This window comes from Aythya ferina (genome assembly GCF_964211825.1).
Source record: "Aythya ferina genome assembly, chromosome: 10".
NCBI classification, from domain to species: Eukaryota; Metazoa; Chordata; class Aves; order Anseriformes; family Anatidae; genus Aythya; species Aythya ferina.
The window spans coordinates 20846114-20872155 of NC_140306.1; the positions used below are offsets into that span (position 1 = coordinate 20846114).

The 26042-nt window shown below is 38.4% G+C and overlaps 1 protein-coding gene across 6 annotated transcripts in view; it reads left to right on the forward strand.

Moving 5' to 3' along the window:
- CACNA2D3 (calcium voltage-gated channel auxiliary subunit alpha2delta 3) overlaps positions 1-26042 on the forward strand; it is a 468808-nt gene that overhangs the window by 412750 nt on the left and 30016 nt on the right. For 3 of the 6 annotated variants that reach the window (XR_014696338.1, XM_084530631.1, XM_084530629.1), the window contains exons 28-31: positions 1135-1196; positions 2130-2174; positions 8075-8137; positions 14820-14890. Coding sequence is in view for 4 of the 6 variants with exons in the window: in XM_084530631.1 (XP_084386757.1) it covers positions 1135-1196; positions 2130-2174; positions 8075-8137; positions 14820-14890 (241 nt within the window). In the remaining 2 variants the exon portion in view is untranslated. Of the gene's footprint in view, positions 1-1134; positions 1197-2129; positions 2175-8074; positions 8138-14819; positions 14891-17802; positions 18521-24042; positions 24152-25088; positions 25135-26042 lie in introns of those variants that run through there. The other 3 variants (XR_014696339.1, XM_084530628.1, XM_084530630.1) reach the window with 3 other exon arrangements.

Consider the following 26042-nt stretch of genomic DNA (forward strand, 5'->3'; position numbering starts at 1 on the left):
TGTTTTCTTCTTCTATCTTGAAACATAGTTACAGATCATGTAGCACTTAATTTTCTAAAAATAACTACAATGTTTTCAAAATTATGGGAAATATGTATTCTGTTCCGTGTTATACTTAAATGTTGCCATTATAACATTGCATGACCTTGACCTAGACTAAAGTTTAAGATGCATTGCTGTTTTACCTCGTTAAATGATACTGTACCTCATAGATTAGTGGTAGAGCTTCTCTAAAAGGGGTAGAGAAATAAACTGAGTCACTTAACCATGTGCAGAAATACCTCCAAAACTAATTTGTACTTTAACTGGCAAAATATGTAGCAAAAGACATTTAGATGTAGAGCTTAGGGATATGGTTTAGTGGGGACTGTTAGCGTTAGGTCAGAGGTTGGACTCAATGATCTTGAGGTCTCTTCCAACCTAGAAATTCTGTGATTCTGTGATTCTGAGATTTTTGAAAAAATAAGGAAGACAGTAACTGGTAATGTTTAGCCCTTCAGTTTCTACAAATCTAGACTACTCTTGAAATCATGGGCAATCGTCTGAGTGTGAGCAGGCTCAGTTTTCCTCCCTAATCATTTATTTCCTATTGCAGTCTGTCTAAGAAGCCTCAGAATTCATAGGGCTAAAACTATGAAAACAAAACTGCAGCTGCTTGTATCCTGTCATTTGCATGAAGAGGGTTGCTCATGTTCTGTAGAAATTTCATTTTTTTAAAGATCTTATGTTAGAAAAAGGCTTCTTATCTTCATCTTACTTCATGGATGAAATGACCCACTAACAAATGATCACTTAAAATGTTGACCAGTATTCTCCTGTTGTTTCAGCAAACGTTCGTGGGTTTCAGCACAAAATGTATAATGTATTTATGCACAGCTTGTGATTCTGCTGCTTAATATGGAGACATATGCAATCTGAATAATGGTTGCTCTGCTGCTTATTATATTAGCAATATCTTCATATTTAAGCAAGCTATAAATTATTTAGAATGTGACTATGTGGTCTCCAATTTAATTATTTGTGTTTTTTTATTGCAAGACTAGCTTTCTCTCTTTATTATAGGACTATTTCTCCTTCTGATTTATTTTAAAGAAATGTATTATAACATATTGGTTTTATTTCTATATTTCACAGCTGTGGGTATCCAGATGAAACTTGATTTTTTCCAGCGGAAATTCTGGACTGCGAGCAGACAGGTATGTTTTAAATTGAAATTTTTCTTGCCATTGAATCCATAGCACCTTTCTAACTGTGCAATTGATCAGCACTTTTTTTTTTCCCACAAAACTACTGCAAACAATATATTTTGAGTTATATAAACAGTTATCTCTTCATATATACCTTCCAGTTCAAAATTAGACAAAGGAGTATTCAGTCCTCTTGATCCCATCTTCAGTGAAGAAAATAGGAAGATAATTAATTTTATGCTCCTATATATAAGGAGTTACTTTGTTGACCTGACATTAATTTTCTCTGTCAGAAAAAGGGGAACAGCAGACCAAGCTGTTATATTTATTCATTTTCAGTGATATAGAAATACAGGCAGAAATATGTCTTCTTGCTAACTTAGTACCTTTCTTCCAACATTTAGTTAACTCCAATATCATGTACATTGACTAGTCAACTAGGCTACTGAATCAGGCTTGGCATCTATAGTCTTTAATAAACTATACCTAAAGTTTTAGTATATAGAATTTGTGTTCACTGAAGAGCTGATCATACATTTTCTAATCATTAGGAGATTTCATCCCTATTTTGAGAATAGATTGGAACCATACTATTTCAGAGAATGATTCCTAAAATGCTGGTCCTACCCTACCCCACTGGAAAATCACGTATTCTTGTTGACAAATGGTCAAAAGCTGCTAACACAAAGGAGATGAAGGTGTTTATAGCAGTTGACGATGATACCTTGTGAATGCACCCTTTCTTTATGGAACAGAACATGATTGGTGAATAGATTGAATACTTCCCTACTCTTGTTTTTAGAACAATTTCTGGCTTTGATAAAAATTGAAACAATGTCCAAATTTTTATAATTGTGCTCACCTTGATTTTGGAAATGTCATTTTATTTTTATTATAAAACTAAAACTGAAATATTTTATTGATTTTTGGTATTGTCTCTAGTGTGCATCTCTTGATGGCAGATGTGCTATAAGTTGTGATGATGAAGTAAGTATTTAACAGAACTTTATTTTCCATTTATATATCTGTTGTAGTAGAACATGAAGTTGATTATAATGTACACTGTGATGTTCAAGCAAAATTAATCTCCTGGCATAATTAGGAATCACCTTCCAAATATAATGCAATTTATATTAGACATTTTATGACTACTTACAAACATCCATTTATTTATGAGGTTGACAGTGATATCTCAAATATGCATTGGAGGAAATTTTGTTTTATTAATCCAGTTTTGGAAGTCACATGAAACTATTCTAAAGCATTTATTTTCTACTTCTTAATTGTCCACCTGAGGTAGAAACTAGCCTCTGATGTTCACACAAATATTAAATAAATTATTACCAGTATAATATAAATGCAGAATTGAATCTATGCAGTAGTAATACATGAATAGCACTTCAGAAATAGAAAAGAAATAACATCAGTCAGTAGTTCTTAGTGATCTCACCAAAATAACTTTTTACGTAATATTTAATTTGGTAGATAAAAATAATATTTTTAGTGTCTTATGCATAGGCTTTTGCAAACCATTTAATATCATACCATATGATATTTTGTTCAAGCAACCAATGTGTCACAGGTTGAGTGAATTAAAAAATGGTTAACAAAGTACTGTCTGTACTGATACATGGGAAGGAATCAAATATGCAAGATTCTAGCAAATCAGAGTTGGGTTTTAGATATTGTTTCAGGTATAGTTCTTATCAGTAATTTGGAAGAAAACATAAACCAGTTATTGATAACAACATTGCATGATCTCCAAACTGAACGAATCGTGTGAGGAAATCTGGGTCACCTGATAACTGTGCTTGAACAAACTGCCTGCATTAAGGTATCATGAAATATAAATTCATACAACTGGAAACAAAAACTTCAGGCTGTATTCACATAGTTCAAGGGCACTATCCTGAAAAATAGTAATTCTAGCAATATTCAAGAACCATGGCAAAAAATCAGATGAATAGGAAATTCTCTTTTCACACAGTGATCCGAAAGAACTGTTGCAAAACATACATTAAAAGGCAAGAATCTGCTTGCCTCTGTAATTCATGCCAATGTAATGTTTTTGTGATCTATTTAAAAAGTAGAATACCATTGTTTAATATAATTATAAAGTTTTCATACAGTTTTATTCTGTTTTTATACATCTCAGTTGTTTTCAGAGAAGCTGCTATCTGTATCGCCAGAAGTGAGCAGTCAGTGTGTTCTTAGCTTTTGCTGCCATTTACACCCTTTACAACAAAGTGATAAAAAGTATTTGTACAGCAAACTGAAAACTGTTTCCCCCCACCACTGAAAACTCTGGTATTTAAACAACCCCTCTTCATCTCTTCTGAAGATCTTCAAGTTCTCACAAATTCCTGTCTATTCTTTTTATAGTAGAAACCAACATACATTATTTGTCGTATTCCATAAGTCTTAATTTTCTCTGTCTCTCTGTTGTCTTTTCTTATCTGTGTTCTAGTCTGGATGTAAAGATCTATTCCTGACTGTTTCAGCATTTGAATTAGGCACGCCTTTCTTTTCTCAGAGGTGCTGCATGTCCTGTATTAATGTATTTCCAACGAAATCCCTACATTTTCCACCACCTGGACCACTGTTCTGACTGTATTCCTACCTGTTCAGTAGTTGATTCATTTGGAGTAGCCCAAAATTCATTCAGGGCTGTTCAGCACATTAAAATAATAATAATAATAATAACAATACTAAAAGTAGTTACATAAAGTACTTTATGATATTTCCTGTAATGAAAATTGAGCTGGGTTGGGCTTTCTGGAGAACATGTAATTCAAAATCCAAATAACTATGGTCAAAAAAGTTCACAAATCTATTTGAGAATTCTTTCTAACATCAATTTTTATTACATTGTATATGTTGTTCTTTAAGGCAAACAATGTTATTTTATTTTTTGGATTACTTTGGTATAAAATTATAAAAAGTTTTAAAGATACATCATCCATCTTAGCAATCACACTTCTAGTATTCTACTTCATAACCCCATATACAGAGACATTGAAGTGTGTTTTATTGAAAAATGAATCCAGTATGCACATGCAGTGATATATATATTATTTTATTTTTTTAAATATGTCCGTTCAGTATGAATCTCAGATCACAAAAACCATTCCAGAGACAAAGACAAAACTTCAGACATCAGCAATTATAAGAGTAGAGCATTAACTTCTTCAGCAGAAGAAGATAATCTGAAGGACAGAGATAGTAATAAATAATGGAAAACTTGCAGTAAGCTCTAACACAGAATTGTGATGATCATGCCATCTTTGGCCATGAAATGGACCTTATGAGTCTTTAGCATTTCTAGTTGTAAAGACTTACAGACTTCTCCATTTGCAGCTTGTATTATTTTAACCAAGTAAAGTAAACTTATAATTATTAAGTAATTATTAATAAACTATTTAAAAATATATATATATAAAAAAAAACAAACAGATTCCTCCCAGGTGTATGTGTGTGAAAATACCTATTTAGCCTCAATTTCAGGCTGTCATTTGCATTAACAATGATTTTAAGGAGATCTCATAATATTTATTATCCCATTCTCCTAAAAGTGATCATGCATCCATTGACAAACCAGGTCTGTGGAACTTTTAATTAGCTAAAGTTTCCTGAATTTGTTATATTATAACTTGCTACAGATTTAAGGTGCATACTTTACCTTGAGTTGTTTCCATCACCTTTAGATATCAGTAGGTTTCCAGTCATAGCCAACGAGTTTGAGAAGTATAGCTGCACATAGTCTGCACAGAGTGCTGTGTAAAATCTCATTTAGCACACTTTTAGGATTAAAAGCTGAGCGGAGATTACTTCCTTTGTTTGAGATAGCCTTTGTGACAAAATAGTTAACAGTACGCAATTTCTTCTGTAAAGGAGTCTCCTGGCTGCAACGTGTTCAACTGCTTCATCCAGACAAGAATTGTTGATATTTTATCATTGCTGCAAAGATGCTTATGATCTGTCCATGGGAAGAACTGAGTATACAATGATAAGGATAAGGAACTTCTTTTTATATTACATTCATAGGCAAAGAAAATGCTGCTCAAGGGCTTTTCAGTTATTTTCAATTGACATCAGCAGGAGGACAGGAGGATCAACACAGGGAGTTGTATGAACCTTGATAATTTGAACCTTGATAATTTAGAGGTTCCAAGCTTTTTTTTTTTTTTTTTTTTTTTTTTTTTATACGCTATCTGTTAATAGGACTCAGTCAAATATTACAGGTCCCCAATAATATTCCACAGCTGTCTTTTCTCAACAGTAAGAAAATATATAATGAACAATTACCATACAATTAAAGCACTTAAAAATATTAAGAAATGAAACTAATGGAAATAGGGTCTCACAGTAGTCATGCAAAGAATTAGTTGAGGAATTTGATTCTGAAATGCAGTTGCATGACAGATTTTCAATTCCTCAGAAGTATTTTTTTTCTTTCTTTTTTCTTGTTTTTGTAGTCTCACATTTTATTCTATTTTATTTTATTTTAGGCTTTTTGGTTTCTTAACCCTTATAACATTCCATTACTGTTGTTATATATTGGAACTGTGACAAATACGTAGAGGACTTGAACTTCATCAAAGTTACTGTACTCCAAATGTGTTCTCAGACCTCAGTCAACATTCTTGGAGTGTTTATTCTGGACTTCATGCCTGCTCTGTTTTACAAGCTCAGGGACTCTCCACCTACAGAATGTTCCCCTTGAAATCTGGAGTTCATTGAATGTGAACCTTTGGGCAAACCTGTATGTAGTTCACTTCCAACACCTGTGGACCATTGTGAATTAAACCTTTTTCATACAGTTGTAGTCTATGCAAATATTATTATCCCATATGTTAATTTTGCATTTGTCATTTTCTATTTGAGATTTGCTGATGTAGTGGACAAATAAATGCACCCCACTGTCCTTTTCAAATGCTAAATTTCATTTGCAAAATTTTCCTTTGGTGTAGTACCGAATAGTGAAAATTAGTTATCTTGCTGGCTGATAGGTGAATGAGTGGTCCTGAATGAACATTTCCCCATTGTTAAATGTTTCTAAAATGGATAGAAATAGAAACCTAGTTATCTTCAAACATCTCTAACAAGATGCAGATTCCACTTAGTGCCTGTCTCTGATAGCAATTAGCTATCATTAGCATCATTTAAAATTTTGAACAGTACTAATAAATGACTATGCCTTAGAGATTTGACCCATGTGGATACGTACTGTTGAGTCACAGCAGTGTTTACCCAACTGTATGTAATCCATAAATTACAAAATTAAGCCTACACTGTCTCAATGTACCCAATGTAACTACTCTTAATTATTTTCTATGCTGTGGAGAAATATTTTTTTCTAATGTACTGTCTTTAGATTAATCTTTCATGCATGAAGACTTTAAATAAGTGTCCTCAAAAGAGCTCTTTGTTGGCTCAGCTCTTCTCTTAATAAAGTTTATGGGAGGTTTATGATAGACTTTGGGGATAGTAGTGTTCTGGAGTCCAGCTTCTGAAATTCCACTCTTCACACACCATTGAGGTTAAGTAGCTGCCTCTTCTGAATGCATTAGCTCTACTCGGTTGCTTGCCAGAATCATCAGCTTGTCATGTTGCATTTGACAGTTTCTGGCTTTCTAGAAGATCAAAGTTTGGAAATATTGAGTTGTTTCAACTTCCTTTTTGATGTGTTTTCTGCCACTAGCGGTGTCTGGAGCTTAGTTCCCCTATTAGAAAGAATAGCCTGCACTTGCATCAGAGAATTACAGTCATTTCAAACTTTTGCCTGGTTTGGGTTTCTTTGTATTTTCAAAACTAAATTTCATGCCAGCATTTCTGCCAATCCCTCTTCTGCAGTTCCACAGAACAATAATGTATGGCCAGAGTGAGAATCAAACTCATCTAGGAATCTCTTGAAAAATCAGGCTACATTTTCACAACACCCTGCGCAACTGCTACTGCAGAATCAGCCCTACTTCCTTTATAAAACTGCAGAGGGATTTTGCTGGAGGTGTACAGGGTGTCACTAAAAATTCAGGGAACAATGTTAAAATGTTTGCTGATTTAGACTAATGATAGAAAAATGTTAAGGATGTAATGCTGAGGTAGGTATTTGGCAATAATGAAGAGAAACTGAGTTATATCAAGGTTTGAGTTGAACCTTATGTTTAAACTCTGAAGCACAGTAATTAAAACTTTGCCTGTAGCAAGTAATTCACTTAAGGTTACAATAGTGCATGCATGTATGGAGGGAAGCACTGATTTGAGTTTACCTAGTTTTATGCAATTTATAACTCCGACCTATGAAAAGCTAACAGTCCTATCTCTGAATCCAGTTCCCAATTAAAAACACAATTTGAAAAGCTTTTAGGAGACCTGTGGGGCCTCTTTTACAGAAGTTTCTGTTCCCCTCCCCCAATGACCAAATTAAAAAATACTACCTGGTCCCCTGTTGGTCCTCTAGGCTGACACTGTTTTCATTAATACATCATTAGGGCAATGACATTGTGCTGATGTTTTTCTCCAAACACAGGATAAGCCATCAGGAGCAACAAAGTTCTATGCCTTTGCAAACTGTGTTACAAGGAAATACTTCAAAGAATGAATTAAACAAAACAAACACTGATCCTGTTCTTTTAATGTTTGTTATAATTATTTTATATCTTTTATTTCTATATACATCTTTGTTTTGTTTTGCATGAACTAACTGTATAAAAACTAAATCAGGTAACATCCCATGAGTTGAGACTACATCCACTTAGAAGTTACGTAAACCATTAAAAGAACCTGAAAGAAAGTTTTATCTATGTAGAAGTCATTTGGAAGTAAACTAAGTTATTGCTGTATCCTAAAACCAGGAATCTGAATTGTATTTTTAATTATTTTTTCAGTCTATCAGTTGCTACCTAATAGATAACAATGGATTTATTTTAGTGTCTGAAGACTATAGGCAGGTAAGTGAAAGATTTTTATTCAGTTACTGCTATTACTGATTTATCTTATTTATTTATTTAAAATAGGCAGCTGTCTTAAACTGTTAAGTAATTAGTAGCATGAAGTTAAAAACTTCCTTCAATAAATAATGTGAGCTGCCTCTCACAGGAGCTCAGTTTCTTTCTCCCAGTGGTGTAGAGTCATGAACCCATAACTGTTCTCTGAAAGGGCTTGTTTGCTGAAGAACTGTCTATCTTCCATGATACATTTTTACCCCAAGAAGGAAGATTCACTCTGGCATTTTTGCCACCTGTGAAGGGTGGGGAGGAAGGGAGAAGGCTGGGCATGCAGAGCTCTTACATTCGAACTTCAGATAATGAAATTTTACACAGGTGTTTGCTGAAGAGTTTGTTTTCTGAAGTGTATTACAGCCACTGAAGGACTAAAATTCAGCAATCAGCACCACAATAGAGAGGATAAGGATCATGATTAATGGGGAGATCATTTAAAACATTAATTTGCTTTGCATTCATGGAAACTAACTGAAAAATTATGTATAATTCTTCATTTCTGCAAACCTTATCAAGAACCCACCACTATCCCCTCATAAACATTTGCCTGAGAATTGATGGGATGCTGCCTCAGTTATGACAGAGTTGTCTGAAATTGAATTTCTTGTCTGTGTTGGGACTGTGCATAGGAGTTATCCGTACTCTTACTCAGCCCTTAGGAGAATTACATTTGTTATGACTAGTCTGGTTACTGGGAAACAGCTATCAGAAAGCGCTCTGGGTGACTTAGAAGAGTGACTGGAGAGTGTTTTTTGTTTTTTTTTTTTTTAAAAAAAAAAGCACTATAAGTGGATGGCAAAAAAGAAGCCAAACTGAACATTTCACTTTTAGATTAAAAGCTTGAATTATTGCAGCCTTAAATATGAAACTTCTTAAAGAAAAAAGATACAGATGTTTCTTTATTTCATTGCTCAAAAGAAATTGGATAATCTTTCCCCACAATCCCATTGTCCCTTGCTCCACTTTGATCGAGTCTGCTAGCAACTAATAAGCAAGGAAAATGTATTTTTTCTAAAAACCATTATCCTTCCAATCCAGTTCTGGAGCATTAGCTGCTAAACAGATACCGTACTGAGTTGTGAAGTAGTCATTCTTCACAATATGCTGTCTTATATTCAAAACTGAAGGCTGAAATTTATTCATAGAATCATAGAATATCCCAAGTTGGAAGGGACCCATAAGGATCATCAAGTCCGACTCCTGGCACTGCACAGATCTGCCCAAAAGTTTAGACCATGTGACTAAGTGCACAGTCCAATCGCTTCTTAAATTCAGACAGGCTCGGTGCAGTGACTATGTCCCTGGGGAGCCTGTTCCAGTGTGCAACCACCCTCTCGGTGAAGAACCTCTTCCTGATGTCCAGCCTAAACTTCCCCTGCCTCAGCTTAACACCCTTCCTGTGGGTCTTATCACTGGTGTTTACAGAGAATAGGTCACCTGCCTCTCCACTCCCCCTCGCAAGGAAGTTGTAGACAGCAATGAGGTCCCCCCTCAGCCTCCTCTTCTCCAGGCTGAACAGGTCCAGTGGTCTCAGCTGCTCCTCATACATCTTCCCCTCCAGGCCCTTCGCCATCTTCGTCACCCTCCTCTGGACACTCTCCAACAGTTTAATGTCCCAGAACTGCACACAGTACTCGAGGTGAGGCCAGACCAGCGCAGAGCACAGTGGGACAATCACCTCCCTCGACGGACTAGCCGTGCTTGATGCACCCCAGGACACGGTTGGCCTTCCTGGCTGCCAGGGCACACTGCTGGCTCATATTCAACTTGCTGTCAACCACAACCCACATATCCCTCTCTGCGGGGCTGCTCTCCAGCATCTCATCACCCAGTCTGTACGTAAAGCCAGAGTTGCCCCGTCCCAGGTGCAGGACCCAGTACTTGCTTTTGTTAAACTTCATGTGGTTGGTGATCGCCCAGCTCTCCAATCTGTCCAGATCTCTCTGCAAGGCCTTTCCACCCTCAGCTGAGTCCACAACTCCTTCAAGTTTGGTGTCGTCAGCAAATTTGCTCAGAACTCCTTCTAGTCCTACATCCAAATCATTTATAAAAACATTGAAGAGGACTGGCCCTAAAATGGAGCCTTGAGGGACCCCACTAGTGACATTCCACCAACCAGATGTGGCCCCATCAACCACAACCCTTTGAGCCCTGCCTATCAGCCAATTGCTCACCCATCGTATGATGTTTTTGTTAAGTTGTATGCTGGACATTTTGTCCAGTAGGATCCTATGGGAAACCGTGTCAAAAGCCTTGCTGAAGTCCAGAAAGATCACATGAGCTGGTTTCCCTTGATCGACTAGATGGGTGATCTTATCATAAAAGGAAATCAAATTTGTTAGGCAGGACATACCCCTCATGAACCCATGTTGGCTGGGACCAATGACTGCATTGTCCCCTTGTCCCCCAGGTGCGCTTCAGTAACTTCAAGGATCATCTTCTCCATAATTTTACCAGGCACTGACGTGAGACTGACAGGCCTGTAATTGCTAGGGTCTTCTTTCTTACCCTTCTTGAAAACTGGCACATTCGCCATCTTCCAGTCTACTAGGACCTCTCCAGATTCCCAAGATCATTGAAAAATAATTGAGAGAGGTCCCGTGATGACATCAGCCAGCTCTTTAAGCACCCTGGGATGGATCCTATCCGGACCTATGGACTTGTATGGATCCAGATGGAGCAGCAAATCCCGCACACGTTCAGGTTTGGTTCGGAGTTTGTCGTTCCCACCGTCATGGTCCTACAGCTCAGGGCACCCAGGGTCCTGAAGCCCATCATCAGTGTTGAAGACAGAGGCAAAGAAGGCATTATTGTCTCCACTTTGCCTATGTCATTGTCTGTGAGGAGACCTTCCCCATCAAGTAGTGGACCTATGTTTTCTTTGGTTCTCCTTTTTCTGTTCACATATCTTAAAAAAAAAACACGTTTTTATTGTCTTTCACAGACATGGACAGCTTGAATTTTAGCTGGGCTTTGGCCCCACAAGTTTTCTCCCTACAAACACAAACAGCATCCCTGTATTCCTTCCTCGTCACCTGACCCTCCTTCCAGCAGCCGTATACTTTTGTTTTTCACCTAAGCTCCAGTAGAAGATCCCTGGTCAGCCAGGCTGGCCTTCTGCCCCACCTGCCTGACTTCCAATATTTTGGAATCGTCAAAAAGCTTGTGCTTTTAGGAGGCAGTGCTTAAAGACTGACCAGCACTGATGGATGCCAATGCCTTCAAAAGCAGCTTCCCAGGGAACCTTGCTGACTAGTTCCCTGAGCAACCTGAGCTCTCCCCATATCCAGGGCTGAAGTTTTGGTGGTAGTTTTCCTTCTGTCACCATAAATTCTAAACTCAACCACTTCATGGTCACTATGATCAAGACAGCCGCCAACTGCCACGTCTCCCACAAGACCCACAAGACCCTCTCTGTTCTCCAGCAACAGATCAAGGAGGGCACCTTTCCTAGTTGGCTCCCTTAGCACCTGTGCCAAGAAGTTATCATCTAGGTGCTTTATGAACCTCCCGGACTTGCTCGTGTCAGCCATGTGGTGATCCCAGTTGACGTTTGGCAAGTTGAAATCCCCCATAAGGACAAGGGGAGTTGACCTCGAGACATCTCTTAGTTCTGCAAAGAATAATTCATCGGTGGTGTCGTCCTGGCCGGTTGGTCTGTAATAGACTCCCACTATGACATCCCCTCTATTTGTTCGTCTCTTAATCCTTACCTGAAGTTCCACGCAGTCCAGCCCATGCTTCACATACATCACCACCCCGCCACCTCGCCTACCCTGCCTGTCCCTCCTGAAGAGCCTGTAACCATCTATTGCAGCACACCAGCCACAGGACTCATCCCACTAGGTTTCACTTATGCCGATGATGTTGTAGCTGTGAGACTGGGCCAAGACTTCTAGCTCATCCGTTTTATTCCTCATACTGTGTGTGTTTGTGTAGAAGCACTTCAAATGCACTTCCCTACACACAGCACCTTGTGGAGCCGACCGAAGGACCTCACCGGCACACAGTCCCTCTGATTCTAGCACACCATCACTTAGCTCATCACTGGCATGTCTGTTTTTTTTTTTCTTTCCCCCTTCAACTCTAATTTAAAGCCCTATCTATCAGCCCTGCCAACTACTGAGCCAAAATCCTTACCCCTCTCTGAGAGAAGCGCATCCCATCTGGTGACAGCAGGCCTGGTGTCACGTAGACATTCCCGTGATCGAAGAACACAAATTTCTGCTGGTTGCACTAGTCCAAAAGCCACATGTTAATGTGGTGAGACCGCTTGTCAGCATTGATCCCCCCTATCAGAAGGACAGAGGCAAACACAACCTGTGCCCCTGTTCCTTTAAGTAGTCACCCCAAAGCCCTAAATTCCCTTTTGATTGCTCTCGGACTTCTCATTGTTACTTCCTCATTACCAGTCTGAAAGTCCAGTAGCAGGTATTATTTTGTTTTACATGTATTGCTTCCACCCTTTAAAATGTCAAGCATGTTATGAATATCATTTGAGGGTGTACCCATAAAATGACATGAACTAAAAATATGGTGTTTTTTAAACATTTACTGCATTATGTTAGAAACATTTTTTCCCCTACAGCTATCAAATATATATTTTCTACTTAGTTGATCATTGACCCAAGAATAACAGTCATTATAAAATAATGATGATACACTGAAAACATTTCGTCTGGTTTGTCCCACTGTTGTTGTGCTTGGTATTTGTGTAATTCATTTGCTAGTTGATAGTTGGCTACAGCCAATAAATACAGTTAGGAAGAGATATTTTCTTTGGTAGATTACCTGATACTAGTTATTACATATTCCTATGAAGAATATATCATGGGCAGATGTTGGACCATAACTCGGCTAGAAATGTGTCAGATATTAAGTTCTTTGGAACAATGTCTATTCCTGCCCGTAACATCAAATATATGTGAGTCTTGCCTATTTGTTTTCTGAGCTAGGAGACAAGCAGCTGTAAATCACTCACTGCTGATGGAAGGTCAGAGAGCAAGTGATAAGATGATGTTTTTACAAGAACCCCAAGCAAAACCTATGGACTCTTGCTCCTTTGTCACTGTATCCTAAAGTACATATACAAGGAGAAACCTTCCTACCATTTAATGGAATAAGAAACAGGTGTTCTTTCCTGAATGTGCTTCAGCACTGTTTTTCTTTGGACGTGCCAGAAGTGACCTGAACCACTCTAAGAATCTTGTCCTGTGGCAGTGTAATTCTTCATCTGAGTTATCACCAAATCCAAATATATTAAAAATTACAATTATCTGGGTGTTACTGCTTTGAAGAGAACTAGGATTTACAGATGGATCTTTTGTGGGGAGAACTGTCACGGAAATGTCTTCATAAGACTGAAGCACAACTTAAAAAATCAAGTTTATTACTATCTAAGGTTATATTAGTCATTTATGGTTTGGGCTTTTTGACATTAACTGACTGCCTGTCTCATAGTTAGGATAATCTTTCTTCATCAGTCAGCTAGGGCTACTGAAGCTAGTATTTTTAGTCATGTAAACCACAAATGTTCTTCTTGTTTCTAGGAGACTTTGCACACACATATGTTTTGGAAAATATGCCAAGTTTCCCAAGTGTTTTTGGTTCTTCTCGTTGTTTTGTTTTGGGTTTGTTTGTTTTAAAGAAGAAAAAAAAAAGTTAATACTTCTTTTTTTTGGTAGAGGAATGCCATTTTTGGCTAGGGATGTAACTTCTCTGCCTGCAAACTCCCAGGTGCATACTTGAGGTCAAGTAAGTTCCTTGTAATGGAATTGGGGTTTAGTTCATACAAAACCTATGGAATCCATGCAATTTAAGTGTGGTGCCCTTTACCCTCATAAATTGTGTTTTTTGTTTGTTTGTTTGTTTTTTCCCTTTAAACACTGCAGAGAACATACTCAATCCTTCTGGGAGTTGAGGTCCTAAGATTAAAAAAAAGTCTTTCCAAACAAGAGAGAATGCCGTACATGCAAGATTTTTGAATACCATATGAATGGCTGCAGAAAACGGAGTCAATTCCGTATTACATATCAAATTCATAACATGAATGTTTGTTTTCTCAACAGAGATTTATTTTTATTCATCCACATTTACTTAACAAGGACGAAATGGGTAATTCATCAGGTTGAGTGGTTTTAAGTACAAAATGATTCTGAATGCAGTTAAAATTTATAGGATTGCTGAAAAGTACTATTCCAGCTCCTTAAACAGGTCATGCAGGAATTATAAACAATGCTTTTTTATGACTGTTTATGAAATCCTCTCACAACCTGTTTAGATCTTTTTTGAGTAACATTTTAATCACAAGGATTTGTGATCAGATTAGTGTGTTTCCTTTACAAGCTTTAGGTTGGGATGGCTTTTATTTCCAATATTAGATGTTATATAATGTCCCTCAATCTATTGTATAAGCTCTCACATCTGCTCAGGAGTAATAATAGAACCCCTGTAACTTGCCATGACTATGAAGTCCTCTTCAGTTTTTATGCAGCAATAGTCCTGAAAACCTATCTATGTAGCTGTCAAAACCACTCTTGTCAGATCCCAGAATATGCCAGTTCAAATTGCATTCAGTGTTGTTTCGCATTTATCTACACTTCCAGTAATTTTTTGTATTTTTCCCTTGCAGACTGGTAACTTTTTTGGGGAGGTTGAAGGTGCTGTGATGAACAAATTACTAACAATGGGCTCCTTTAAGAGGTAAGAATTAAACTGATGCTCTATCTCTTATAAAATTTTGCAAAAACAAAATTAAACAAAACTGAAGTCATATAAAAGAAGGTCAAGATTGACAGCATAGCTTGATTCTCGTTATGCCATTTTTTTCTATATCATCTTAGTGTAATTTGGTGCCTTGCATGTTAAGAGTATTGGAGACAGCCTACAGGGAGTTTCTTGTTTATTGGACTGCGATGCTAAAATCATATGCCTCTCCTGTTTCCACTGTGCTCAAGTGGAAGTGGGATTTGACCATATATACTACTGAATGGTTTTAAATGGCTCTAGAGCAAATCACTGATGCAACATTAAACATCTAGAGTCGAAGATTTCTCAAACTGGGCAATGAAAAGTGCCTTACTGTTATAAGAGTGTTCCTACAGTATTTTTCCCTCACACGTTAACTGACCTTTGAACATTGCTGTGGCTATTAATCTGGTGACAATATAATGATAACAATAAAAACTAATGGTGATCTGATGTTGTCCTTTGAAATGAAGTATGAATCCTGGTGAAGAACATTTCCCTTTAACCTGTAACTCAGCACTGAAGTCTTCGTGGCTTCCACATTGCTAAGAACTGTTCCTTCCCCCTACACTGGAAGTGCAATCCATGTGCATAGTACTTTTCCTTTTTACTTTGTTGTGCATTTCTAGTATAAAAAAATAACACATCACTGTTCCCATCAACCACTGAATTGAGTTATTGCATGTGAGGATGTATACAGAGGCTTTCAAAACAGATGGTTGTGTGCTTCCTTGGTAAACCAGCTCGCTTAAAGGCAGAAAGCTTTCTATGTGCATTAAAGGAAAAAAGCTTTTCCTCTGCACATTATAGCTGAATACCATTCCCAGTAAATGACTGATCTGAAATGGTAAGATCTAGCACTCGCTGAATCATCCCAAATCCTAGTTCTTCGAGGGTGGCAGCTTTTGTGTGTTTAGCATTACATTCTTAACATATGCTGTAAAAGGAAGTGAAGTAATACCTATTTATAGAGTGGGTTCTAGAATGAAAAGATTAGTTTATACATAGGATGAGGCATTTTATTTAATGCAAACCAAAAAAAGTACAGTTAAAATCAAAGGATAATGCTTTACTTCATCCCACTTTGTTTTGTCCTGCCTACCAAGGCATTTCAAACAAAATATCTACTGAACAATTAATGGTAGTAGGTACCACAGTTGAGGAAACAAAGGCTGCATGACTCAAGTATTCCATCTAAACTGTGGTGGGTGCCAACTTGGCATGGATCATTGGCTTATGATTTTTCTGGTCTCGAGCTGTGAGGGAGTTACTGATAAATAAGCCACCAGCTCAGTGCAATGGAGCTGCATACTAAAGAAAAGTAAACACAATAAGCTGATTATTAAAACACAATAAACTGGTCACTGCCAATCAAGTTAACAATGGGAGAGAATCAAAGTGGTGTAATTGCACTAAATGAGCCACCTGCTTTTCCTGCTGTACAGCAGATAGCTCAGTGCAGCAACAAAAAACACTGTTTTTCAGCTGTGGTAGATGAGGCATTTAAAATTAAATTATTCTATCGACATTAAAGAGGAATCTTTGCTTCTCTAGTGAAAAATACTCATACACATTTACCATATTTTTACTATATTTATTATGAGTTTTTTTTTTTTAATCCAAATCTTATTTTTATATGGAATAAGAAAAAAGCAATAAATGGTGACAGAATTTATTACCCATTGATTTCCCCGAGGGCACAATATATATATACATGCATTACCCTTGTAATTTCTGCTCTTACCATGAAGACAAAATCAGAGACCAAGCTCTGATCTTTAGCCATTTATTCTGATTTTCCAGAGCCATCCTTCCTCACAGACCGTTTCTTACATGGCATCTCCCATTCAGCAGTTGAATTAAATAACACTGTGCTGTTAGAACTGGTGTTGGTACTTTGTAATTTGTTTTAGAAGTAGAAGGTTCTACCTTGCCTGATCTTCTCTGCAGAAGAGTTTCCTGACATGCCCAGCAACTGTGGGGATGGGAGCCCTCTCTTCCTTTGGCATCACTGAGTAGCAGTGGAGATATGTGCTACTGCCTCACTGGTTCATGCCTGCTTTCAGGCTCTCTGTCCACAAAAGGAATGAAATAACCCTTTGTGAGTTCTCTCAACTACCACTAATTTGGATGGATATAGCAGGTTTTTTTTTAGGATTGAGCTGGAAGTGTTAAACAAAAGTGTGTTGCTTGCTTCTGACTATATTTCTTTTCAACTTGTAGCAGGATGAAATTAAATTTTAGTGTTAGCTGTTTATTTTTTAAAGTGAACTTAAATAACTTCTTCCCTCCCTAATTTCTTTAAACTCAGTACTTCTTTTGAATACTATGTATGTACATATGTATGTATATTTTCTTAGTTTATGGGTTTTATATTTAGAGGATAAAATGATATCAGTGTCTCCACAGCAACGTGACATGTTCTGTGATTTCATTTAGGAAAATGATGTTTATCTTTATACCCTGAATATTGCATACAATTAAATAGTTAAAATATAATTTAAATTCGTTATTAAATAAAGATGTGCTTTTGGAAAAGTATCTGCTTCACATAACTCAGAAAAAAGATTCTTTATAGTTTCCTCAGCAGTTTGTTTGTGTAAAAACATTGGGGAGAATAAAGATTCTACTGCTCAAAGCATGAAAATCTAAAGAAAAAGTTTAGCATTAAAAAAAAAAATAAAAATCAAGGGCCATCAAAGCAGTGAGATCCCCAACAAAATTAAATTAATAAATCTGTAGTAGAAATTAAATGTATCTTGACTTGAAAACACTTTGATCCTTTCCAGAACAAGGACAACTAATCAGTTCTATAAGGCAAATATGGAAGTAGCATCATTTCATCTTAACAGTTCTATTTCTACTAGGCATCCTCTTGGCATCTGAAGATGAGTCTGTGCTTTGGTGTCTAGTCCTGTTTTCAGGGTACAGTACTTAAATGGTGCACCTCTTAGTTTCAACTTTTCCAGATGCTAAGCTCACTCTAACAAGTTCTTAATGCTTTGAGAGCTCTTCTTGTCTCTTACTTTTTCACCCTCTGCTCCTCTATCTTAACTCACATGCTTCCTAGTGAATAATACATGCTGTCTATGCCCTTACAGCACAGTAAAGTCCAAATCCTTCACCTGTGTTCTCTAAATAGATGCACATAGAGGCAGGCTTTCATCTCCCTGTCTTGATTTGCTTTGTGTGCCAAACCTAACAAGTGTTTTGCCTCTGAGTTATAAGATTATACAAAAATTCAGAACTCTTTGTGAAACTACTTGCAAGGAGCAAAACATTCTTAAAGTCAAAACGTGAAAATGGTAACTGTTTGATCACCGGCAGGTTGCTGATTCCCATTGAGGCAGCACAGCTTCCAAATGAATGATTTTTTTTTTTTTTGTTTAGTTTAGGATACTTTATCTTAATTAAGCATTCATTTATATTAGAATTCTTGAAATTTGGTGAAGGTGTTAAATGGACTCTGTTGTTGGCCAGAGGAGCTGGCCAAGCCACTATCCATCATTTATCAACAGTCCTGGCTATCAGGGGAGGTCCCAATTGACTGGCGGCTAGCAGACGTGACGCCCATCTACAAGAAGGGCCGGAGGGCAGACCCGGGAAACTACAGGCCTGTCAGTTTGACCTCAGTGCCAGGAAAGCTCATGGAGCAGATCCTCCTGAGAGCCATCATGCAGCACTTGCAGGGCAAGCAGGCGATCAGGCCCAGTCAGCATGGGTTTATGAAAGGCAGGTCATGCCTGACGAACCTGATCTCCTTCTATGACAGAGTGACGCGCTGGGTGGATGAGGGAAAGGCTGTGGATGTGGTCTACCTTGACTTCAGCAAGGCTTTTGACACCGTCTCCCACAGCATTTTCCTCAAGAAACTGGCTGCTCTTGGCTTGGACTGGCGCACGCTTCGTTGGGTTAGAAACTGGCTGGATAGCCGGGCCCAAAGAGTCGTGGTGAATGGAGCCAAGTCCAGTTGGAGGCCAGTCACTAGTGGCGTCCCCCAGGGCTCGGTGCTGGGGCCGGTCCTCTTTAATATCTTCGTCGATGATCTGGACGAGGGCATCGAGTGCACCCTCAGTAAGTTCGCAGATGACACCAAGTTAGGTGTGTGTGTCGATCTGCTTGAGGGTAGGAAAGCTCTGCAGGAGGATCTGGATAGGCTGCACCGATGGGCTGAGGTCAACTGCATGAAGTTTAACAAGGCCAAGTGCCGGGTCCTGCACCTGGGGCGCAATAACCCCAAGCAGAGCTACAGGCTGGGAGAGGAATGGTTGGAAAGCTGCCAGGCAGAGAAGGACCTGGGAGTGATGGTGGACAGTCGGCTGAATATGAGCCAGCAGTGTGCTCAGGTGGCCAAGAAGACCAACGGCATCCTGGCTTGTATCAGGAACAGCGTGACCAGCAGGGCTAGGGAGGTGATCGCCCCCCTGTACTCGGCTCTGGTGAGGCTGCACCTCAAGTACTGTGTTCAGTTTTGGGCCCCTCGCTACAAGAAGGACATCGAGGTGCTTGAGCGGGTGCAGAGAAGGGCGACGAGGCTGGTGAGGGGCCTGGAGAACAAGTCCTACGAGGAGCGGCTGAGGGAGCTGGGCTTGTTCAGCCTGGAGAAGAGGAGGCTCAGGGGTGACCTTATCGCTCTTTTTAGGTACCTCAAGGGAGGCTGTAGCGAGGTGGGGGTTGGCCTGTTCTCCCACGTGCCTTGTGACAGGACGAGGGGGAATGGGCTTAAGTTGAGCCAGGGGTGTTTTAGGTTAGATGTTAGGAAGAACTTCTTCACTGAAAGGGTTGTGAGGCACTGGAACAGGCTGCCCAGGGAAGTGGTGGAGTCACCATCCCTGGAAGTCTTCAAAAGACGTTTAGATGTAGAGCTTAGGGATATGGTTTAGTGGAGGGCTGTTAGCGTTAGGTTGGAGGTTGGACTCGATGATCTTGAGGTCTCTTCCAACCTAGAAAATTCTGTGATTCTGTATTTAGAAATTGCATTTATTTTCATGTGAATTTTTACAGCCACTTATTTGATCTTTAGAAAATATCATGACATTTGTGTTATATAAATTTGGCAATGTTTTGGAATGTAGATGTATACTTTGGAGAAGATCAGTGCTAGAGTGAAGGAACAATTCAAAATGGAGTTACTGGATTTATTAGTGTATAAATGTAAGTGTGATATTGCAGTTCTTAGATTATAAAAATCTATATTTTTATCTAATCACACTATTTTTAACAGTGAATATATTTAGTAAAAGTAAATTCAGAATATAGCCCATGTTTAGAGTATGTAGAATCACATAATCACAAAATGGTGTGGGTTGGAAAGAGCCTTTAAAGATCATCTAGTCCAACCCCTTAGCCATAGGCACGAACATCTTTCACTAGACCAGGTTGCTCAAAGACCCATCCAACCTTACAACTTCCTCGCGAGGGGGAGTGGAGAGGCAGGTGACCTATTCTTCAGTCCTCTTTAATATCTATATCGATGAACTGGATGAGGGGATCGAGTGCACCCTCAGTAAGTCTGCGATGACACCAAGTTAGGCGTGTGTGTCGATCTGCTTGAGGGTAGGGAGGCTCTTCAGGAAGATCTGGATAGGCTGCACCGATGGGCTGAGGTCAACTGTATGAAGTTCAACAAGGCCAAGTGCCGGGTCCTGCACGTGGGGTTCAACAACCCCAAGCAGAGCTACAGGCTGGGAGATGAGTGGTTGGAAAGCTGTCAGGCAGAGAAGGACCTGGGAGTGATGGTTGATAGTCAGCTGAATATGAGCCAGCAGTGTGCTCAGGTGGCAAAGAAGGCCAACACCATCCTGACTTGTATAAGAAGCAGCGTGGCCAGCAGGACTAGGGAAGTGATTGTCCCCCTGTACGCAGCTCTGGTGAGGCCGCACCTCAAGTACTGTGTTCAGTTTTGGGCTCCTCTCTACAAGAGGGACACGGAGGTGCTAGAGTGAGTCCAGAGAAGGGCGTTGAAGCTGGTGAGGGGTCTGGAGAACAAGTCTTACGAGGAGCGGCTGAGGGAGCTGGGTTTGTTCAGCCTGGAGAAGAGGAGGCTCAGGGGCGACCTTATTGCTCTCTACAGGTACCTTAAAGGAGGCTGTAGCGAGGTGGGGATTGGTCTGTTCTCCCATGTGCCTTGTGACAGGACGAGGGGGAATGGGCTTAAGTTGAGCCAGGGGTGTTTTAGGTTGGATATTAGGAAGAACTTCTTTACTGAGAGGGTTGTTAGGCATTGGAATGGGCTGCCCAGGGAAGTGGTGGAGTCATCATCCCTGGAGGTCTTTAAAAGACATTTAGATGTTGAACTTAGTGATATGGTTTAGTGGACGATTAGTTAGTGTTAGGTCAGAGGTTGGACTCGATGATCTTGAGGTCTCTTCCAACCTAGACAATTCTGTGATTCTGTGATTCTCTGTAAACACCCGCCGGAATGGTGTTAAGCTGAGGCAGAGGAAGTTTAGGCTGGACATCAGGAAGAGAGGGTGGTTGCACACTGGAACAGGCTCCCCAGGGAGATAGTCACTGCACCAAGCCTGTCTGAATTTAAGAAGCGATTGGACTGTGCACTTAGTCACATGGTCTAAACTTTTGGGCAGACTTGTGTGGTGCCAGGAGTTGGACTTGATGATCCTTATGGGTCCCTTACAACTTGGGATATTCTATGATTCTGTGATTCTATAACCTCACTTTGAATATCTCCAATGATAAGGCAACAACATCTTGTCTAGTACAGGTTTACAAGAAGACATTATTCCTAAATGCATGTTACCTGTAGGCAAAAAATTATATATGTCATTGTGCTCTTGTCATCAATAATGCTCAGGACCCAGACAAAGACCCCCATCCTGATGTGTTTTCAGCTCCTATCTTGTCCTTCCAACATCTAAAATTAATGTCTCAAAACTGAGTTTGTGCATAGTGAGAACTTACATCTGTAAATATTACTAGTGATGTTGTGAAATATGTTAGTATTTTTGAAATCTTTTACCCACCTAGGGAGAAACCTAGACATGTGTGCTATGTAGATGAATTGTTGTTCTGTATGCTGCAAATGCATGTTGAGTTGTAGGTTTTGTACACCTTGCGTTTTGCAGCACTTTGGCAGTTAGGAATAACTGAATGTTAAAAGCAAAGATATGCGATGACAAATTTGTTTTCTCAAAGTGCTCTAGTTTATTTTTCATCATTTTCTTGATTTCCTTGGTGAAAGGTATTAGTCTGACAGCTTCTGGATATAGATAATCTGTCAATGAAGGTGGGAGAGCTATGACAGAAACAGCACAGGATTCCATACAACGTCCTACTATCTCCCTGCAAAGACCCTCTCTAAACTTAAGACACTAGTTTACTCTTCACATCATTCAATACTGTCATTCCTCCTCCTCCTTGCAAGAATATGACACAGGCTGAATATCTTTTGTCTGAGTTAATGAATGTCTTTCCACCAGAAGTGAGCTGTAATCTCTGTTAATTTTTACATAGAACACTGAGTAAACAGTACTGTCAAAAATTAGGGCTTCATTTATTGTTTGCATCCTATGTTTTGTTGTTGTTGTTGCTGTTATTTTTTTTTTAGAATTTGTTCTTTTTTAAATGTTTATTCCACAGTAAGAAGCTTATTATTCCTACGCATATGAACACCCCACCCCGCAACTGTCTTAAACTGATGACAAAATTTTATGCATTGAAGATCTTTCAGCTGTTATAATTGTCAGTGATGATATTTCACAGTACCAAGTAGAGATCCATAGTAATGCTGAAAAATCTAGCTGAAAGAAATAGTGTACATCTGTTAGTATAGCCTGTACTGCTGGTAGGTCTTAGAAGCTTAATTTTCTTGAACCAGATTTGTATTTTATTGTAAGTACATTGCAAAGTACAAGAGTGGAATATCAGAAAATTAACAATAAAAAGGTTTTCACTAAAATGTACTTGGCTCCTGAAATTACATACAACGGAGCTACACATTTCATTTTTGGAAAGTTATCTTTCATTAGTTCAAGATTATCACATGTAGTCCGTGTTTGTCCTATGGCTGATGTTGAAATCAACTGCTGTGTAGGTTTCAGTGATGAGGTGTGGAAATAGGGGAAGTTAGCAGCATGGTGATGTCAAAAAGTCCCAAACATGTTGTTTGTAGCAAGAGAATAGATCTCCCATGAAGTGCTGTAATACACAGCATGGCACCTAGACAGTCTTAAAATTTGATTGTGGGAAGCAGGCAATTAGGTTTGCTTAAGTATAGTCAGTTGAACAGGATACAGGTAGCTGCAAACAGTTATTTAAAACTGGAACGCAATCACTTCAAAACGGGTAACCTAGAAGTCTTTCTTTCTGCAACAGTGAATTAGATCTGTCTGGATGATGGAAAGCTTATTTTGTAAAATCTTGAGGACATCAGCAAGAAAATAACACCCTGGAAATGACATCTGAACACAGAAGCACCACAGTGTCTTAGGCTACTGTTTTGACTACAGATACTGTATTAGCCTTTACAAGGAATGGGGCTGGAAGGCTCTTACCTTGCTAGTATATTTACAAGAATAAAACCAAAACAAAGCAAAACTGTATTTGAATTTGTAAATGCCTTGGAACCCATTTCTACTGAGCTTCAGTACCATTCACAGAGACAGAGAATCCAGAAATGATTCAGTATGTTGCAGTGTTCAGATTTCAACGTGATTATAGGCTTCATCTGCTGATCTTTGAAGCATAGCGTAAAATTCCTTTTTGTTTTTAGTGTGGAAGAATAAGGTCTTTATGAGATCATTTGGCAGTAATGCTTTCATGGGTATATTTCGCATGTTCTGTATTATAGTAGCATGAGTGGTCTTTAGAAACTTTAAGATAGGTGTTTAGACTGCCCACTTGGAAAGTCACTGAGATAGGAATTCATGGTTCAAAAATCAGAAATCTTTCCAGGATGTTTTCAATGTCTGTCATGTACTTTTCTAAAGATTTGTTAAAGATTTTTCTAAAGATTTGATAAAGATTTTGCTAAAGGGTTTTTTTTTTTTTTTTTTTTTTTTTTTTCTTCTTCTTCTTCTTCTTCTTTCTTTCTTTCTTTCTTTTTTTTTTTTCCTTCTGTAAACGTGGATACATTATCTATTTTCCAGGTTGTTCCTGAACCAGAATCTTCACACTGGCAACACCTTCAAATATATGTAGTAAAGCTAAGCTTGTTGTATCATCCACAGATGATATTAAAACATTTCCAAACAACAATTTTGCAGTGTTCCACAATGATTTTGAGCTTTTTTCTTTTACAATTCTTACTGTCTTCTTTTACTTCACTGAAAATTTTAGTATTTTTCCCCTGTTAAATTAACTTTCATTTAACTACACATCTTTTAATGTTTTTCTTCTTCTTCCTCGTAATACTATCCTAGACTGCTGTCTACTCCCTATAATACAGTAAGATAATATAAAAAAAATAGCATGTTTATACTGATATTAGACATAATATTAATTTAATTTCTGAGTGCATATTTCAGTCCATTTATGACTCTTTATCTTTGAGCATTTAAAGAAACTATTTACTACATTTTAATTTAACACTAACAAGTGTAAGTATGGGAGAAGAGGGGAGACTTCTTCGAAATATTCAACCTGAAGTTCAAAACACATTCCAAATGGCACGCTATAATAACATATGATTAACACTTCTTAGCAGGATAATGAGTCTGCAGATTGAACAAGTGGTTCTGGTGTATGAAAAGGTTGAGAAAATGATTTCATTTTCAAATACCAAATAAATGTTCATCAAAGTTGTATTGAAAAACCTTTAACAAAGAATACAGGCAAAACTGAATATTATTCAACTTGTAACACTAAATATTGAATCAAGTAGGATGAGACCAAATCATCGACATCCTTGATTACTTTGCAGAGAGCACATTAAAATCCTTAAACTATCCTTGTACATACACTTAATTACTTGCCACCATCCCTAGTAGGTCAGTGTGGACATACAACATGGCTCTTAACTGTAGACAAACAAAATAGTCAACCAAGACTGGAAAGGCTGAGCTGTAGAGATTATCTTACAAGGGCTACCAAGGGGGAAAAATAAAGGAAAAACATGGTAGGGAAAGTGGTGTATTACTGCATGCCATACAGGCAGCACAGCTTACACCATGTACTGCTCTGTTTGTCTTGGCAGATCTGTGTGCGCGGATCTGGCTGTGGGCGTGATTCTGCCAAAGATGGTCAGTGTTCAACTTACACCCATGTTTAGGTCTCTAGTTATGCGTTTGTCTACCATGTGCCTCTCTCTGCCAGTCCACAAAACAATGGCTTCCTAGCCATTTCTGCTCTGAATATAAGAATGAATAACGTAAGCAATGTGACCATGTACTAAATGCTTAGTTGAAGCTAAGTGATCCAATATGTTTAGATATTTTGCCTGTAAGCCAAAAAGAAAATATAGGGCACAACAAAGAAGCTTTTAGTGATGGCTACTGTCACAAAATTAGATCAGAAAAATTATATACAGTTTCTACCACAATGGATTAAAACATTCTATTGGTACAGGTTGCAATGTTTCATGGCATACAGTGCAGAATGCCTTATGGTGATGCATTTCATGACCTGGTTTTGGCAGCTTCTGGGACATCCTTTCTGTGGCTGAATTTGTGTCTTCATTTAGAAGCAAGGCACACATTGCAAGATGTTGAAGTCCCATCTCATACATCTTTAAGACATCTATGTCCAGCCATGATCCCTTGTCCCTCTGATGATGCAAAAGTCAAATCAATATGTTCAAATAAAGCTAGTAACATTTATATATTTACACTTGTTGAAACTTATCAGCCTATTCTTTACATCTGCTACAGATGTTAAATGCTTTTTATGTGGATGGGTGTAGTCTGTTAATTTTTCTATGGACAGACAGATCTAGAGAAATAATCACAATTCCATATACTATCTCTGAGTTCTGGATTTTACATTTAGATCTCTGAAGTGTGTCAATGATGAGTAAAATCACAAGCAGAAAGAAATTTCCTGTTTACTATGCATCTCAGGAGGCTTCTAGCATATGTTGATTTCAGCAGGTACCTGGCATGGACTATTTTGCCCTCATGAAAAAATCCAGAAGTAAATCTATGCTGTTTCG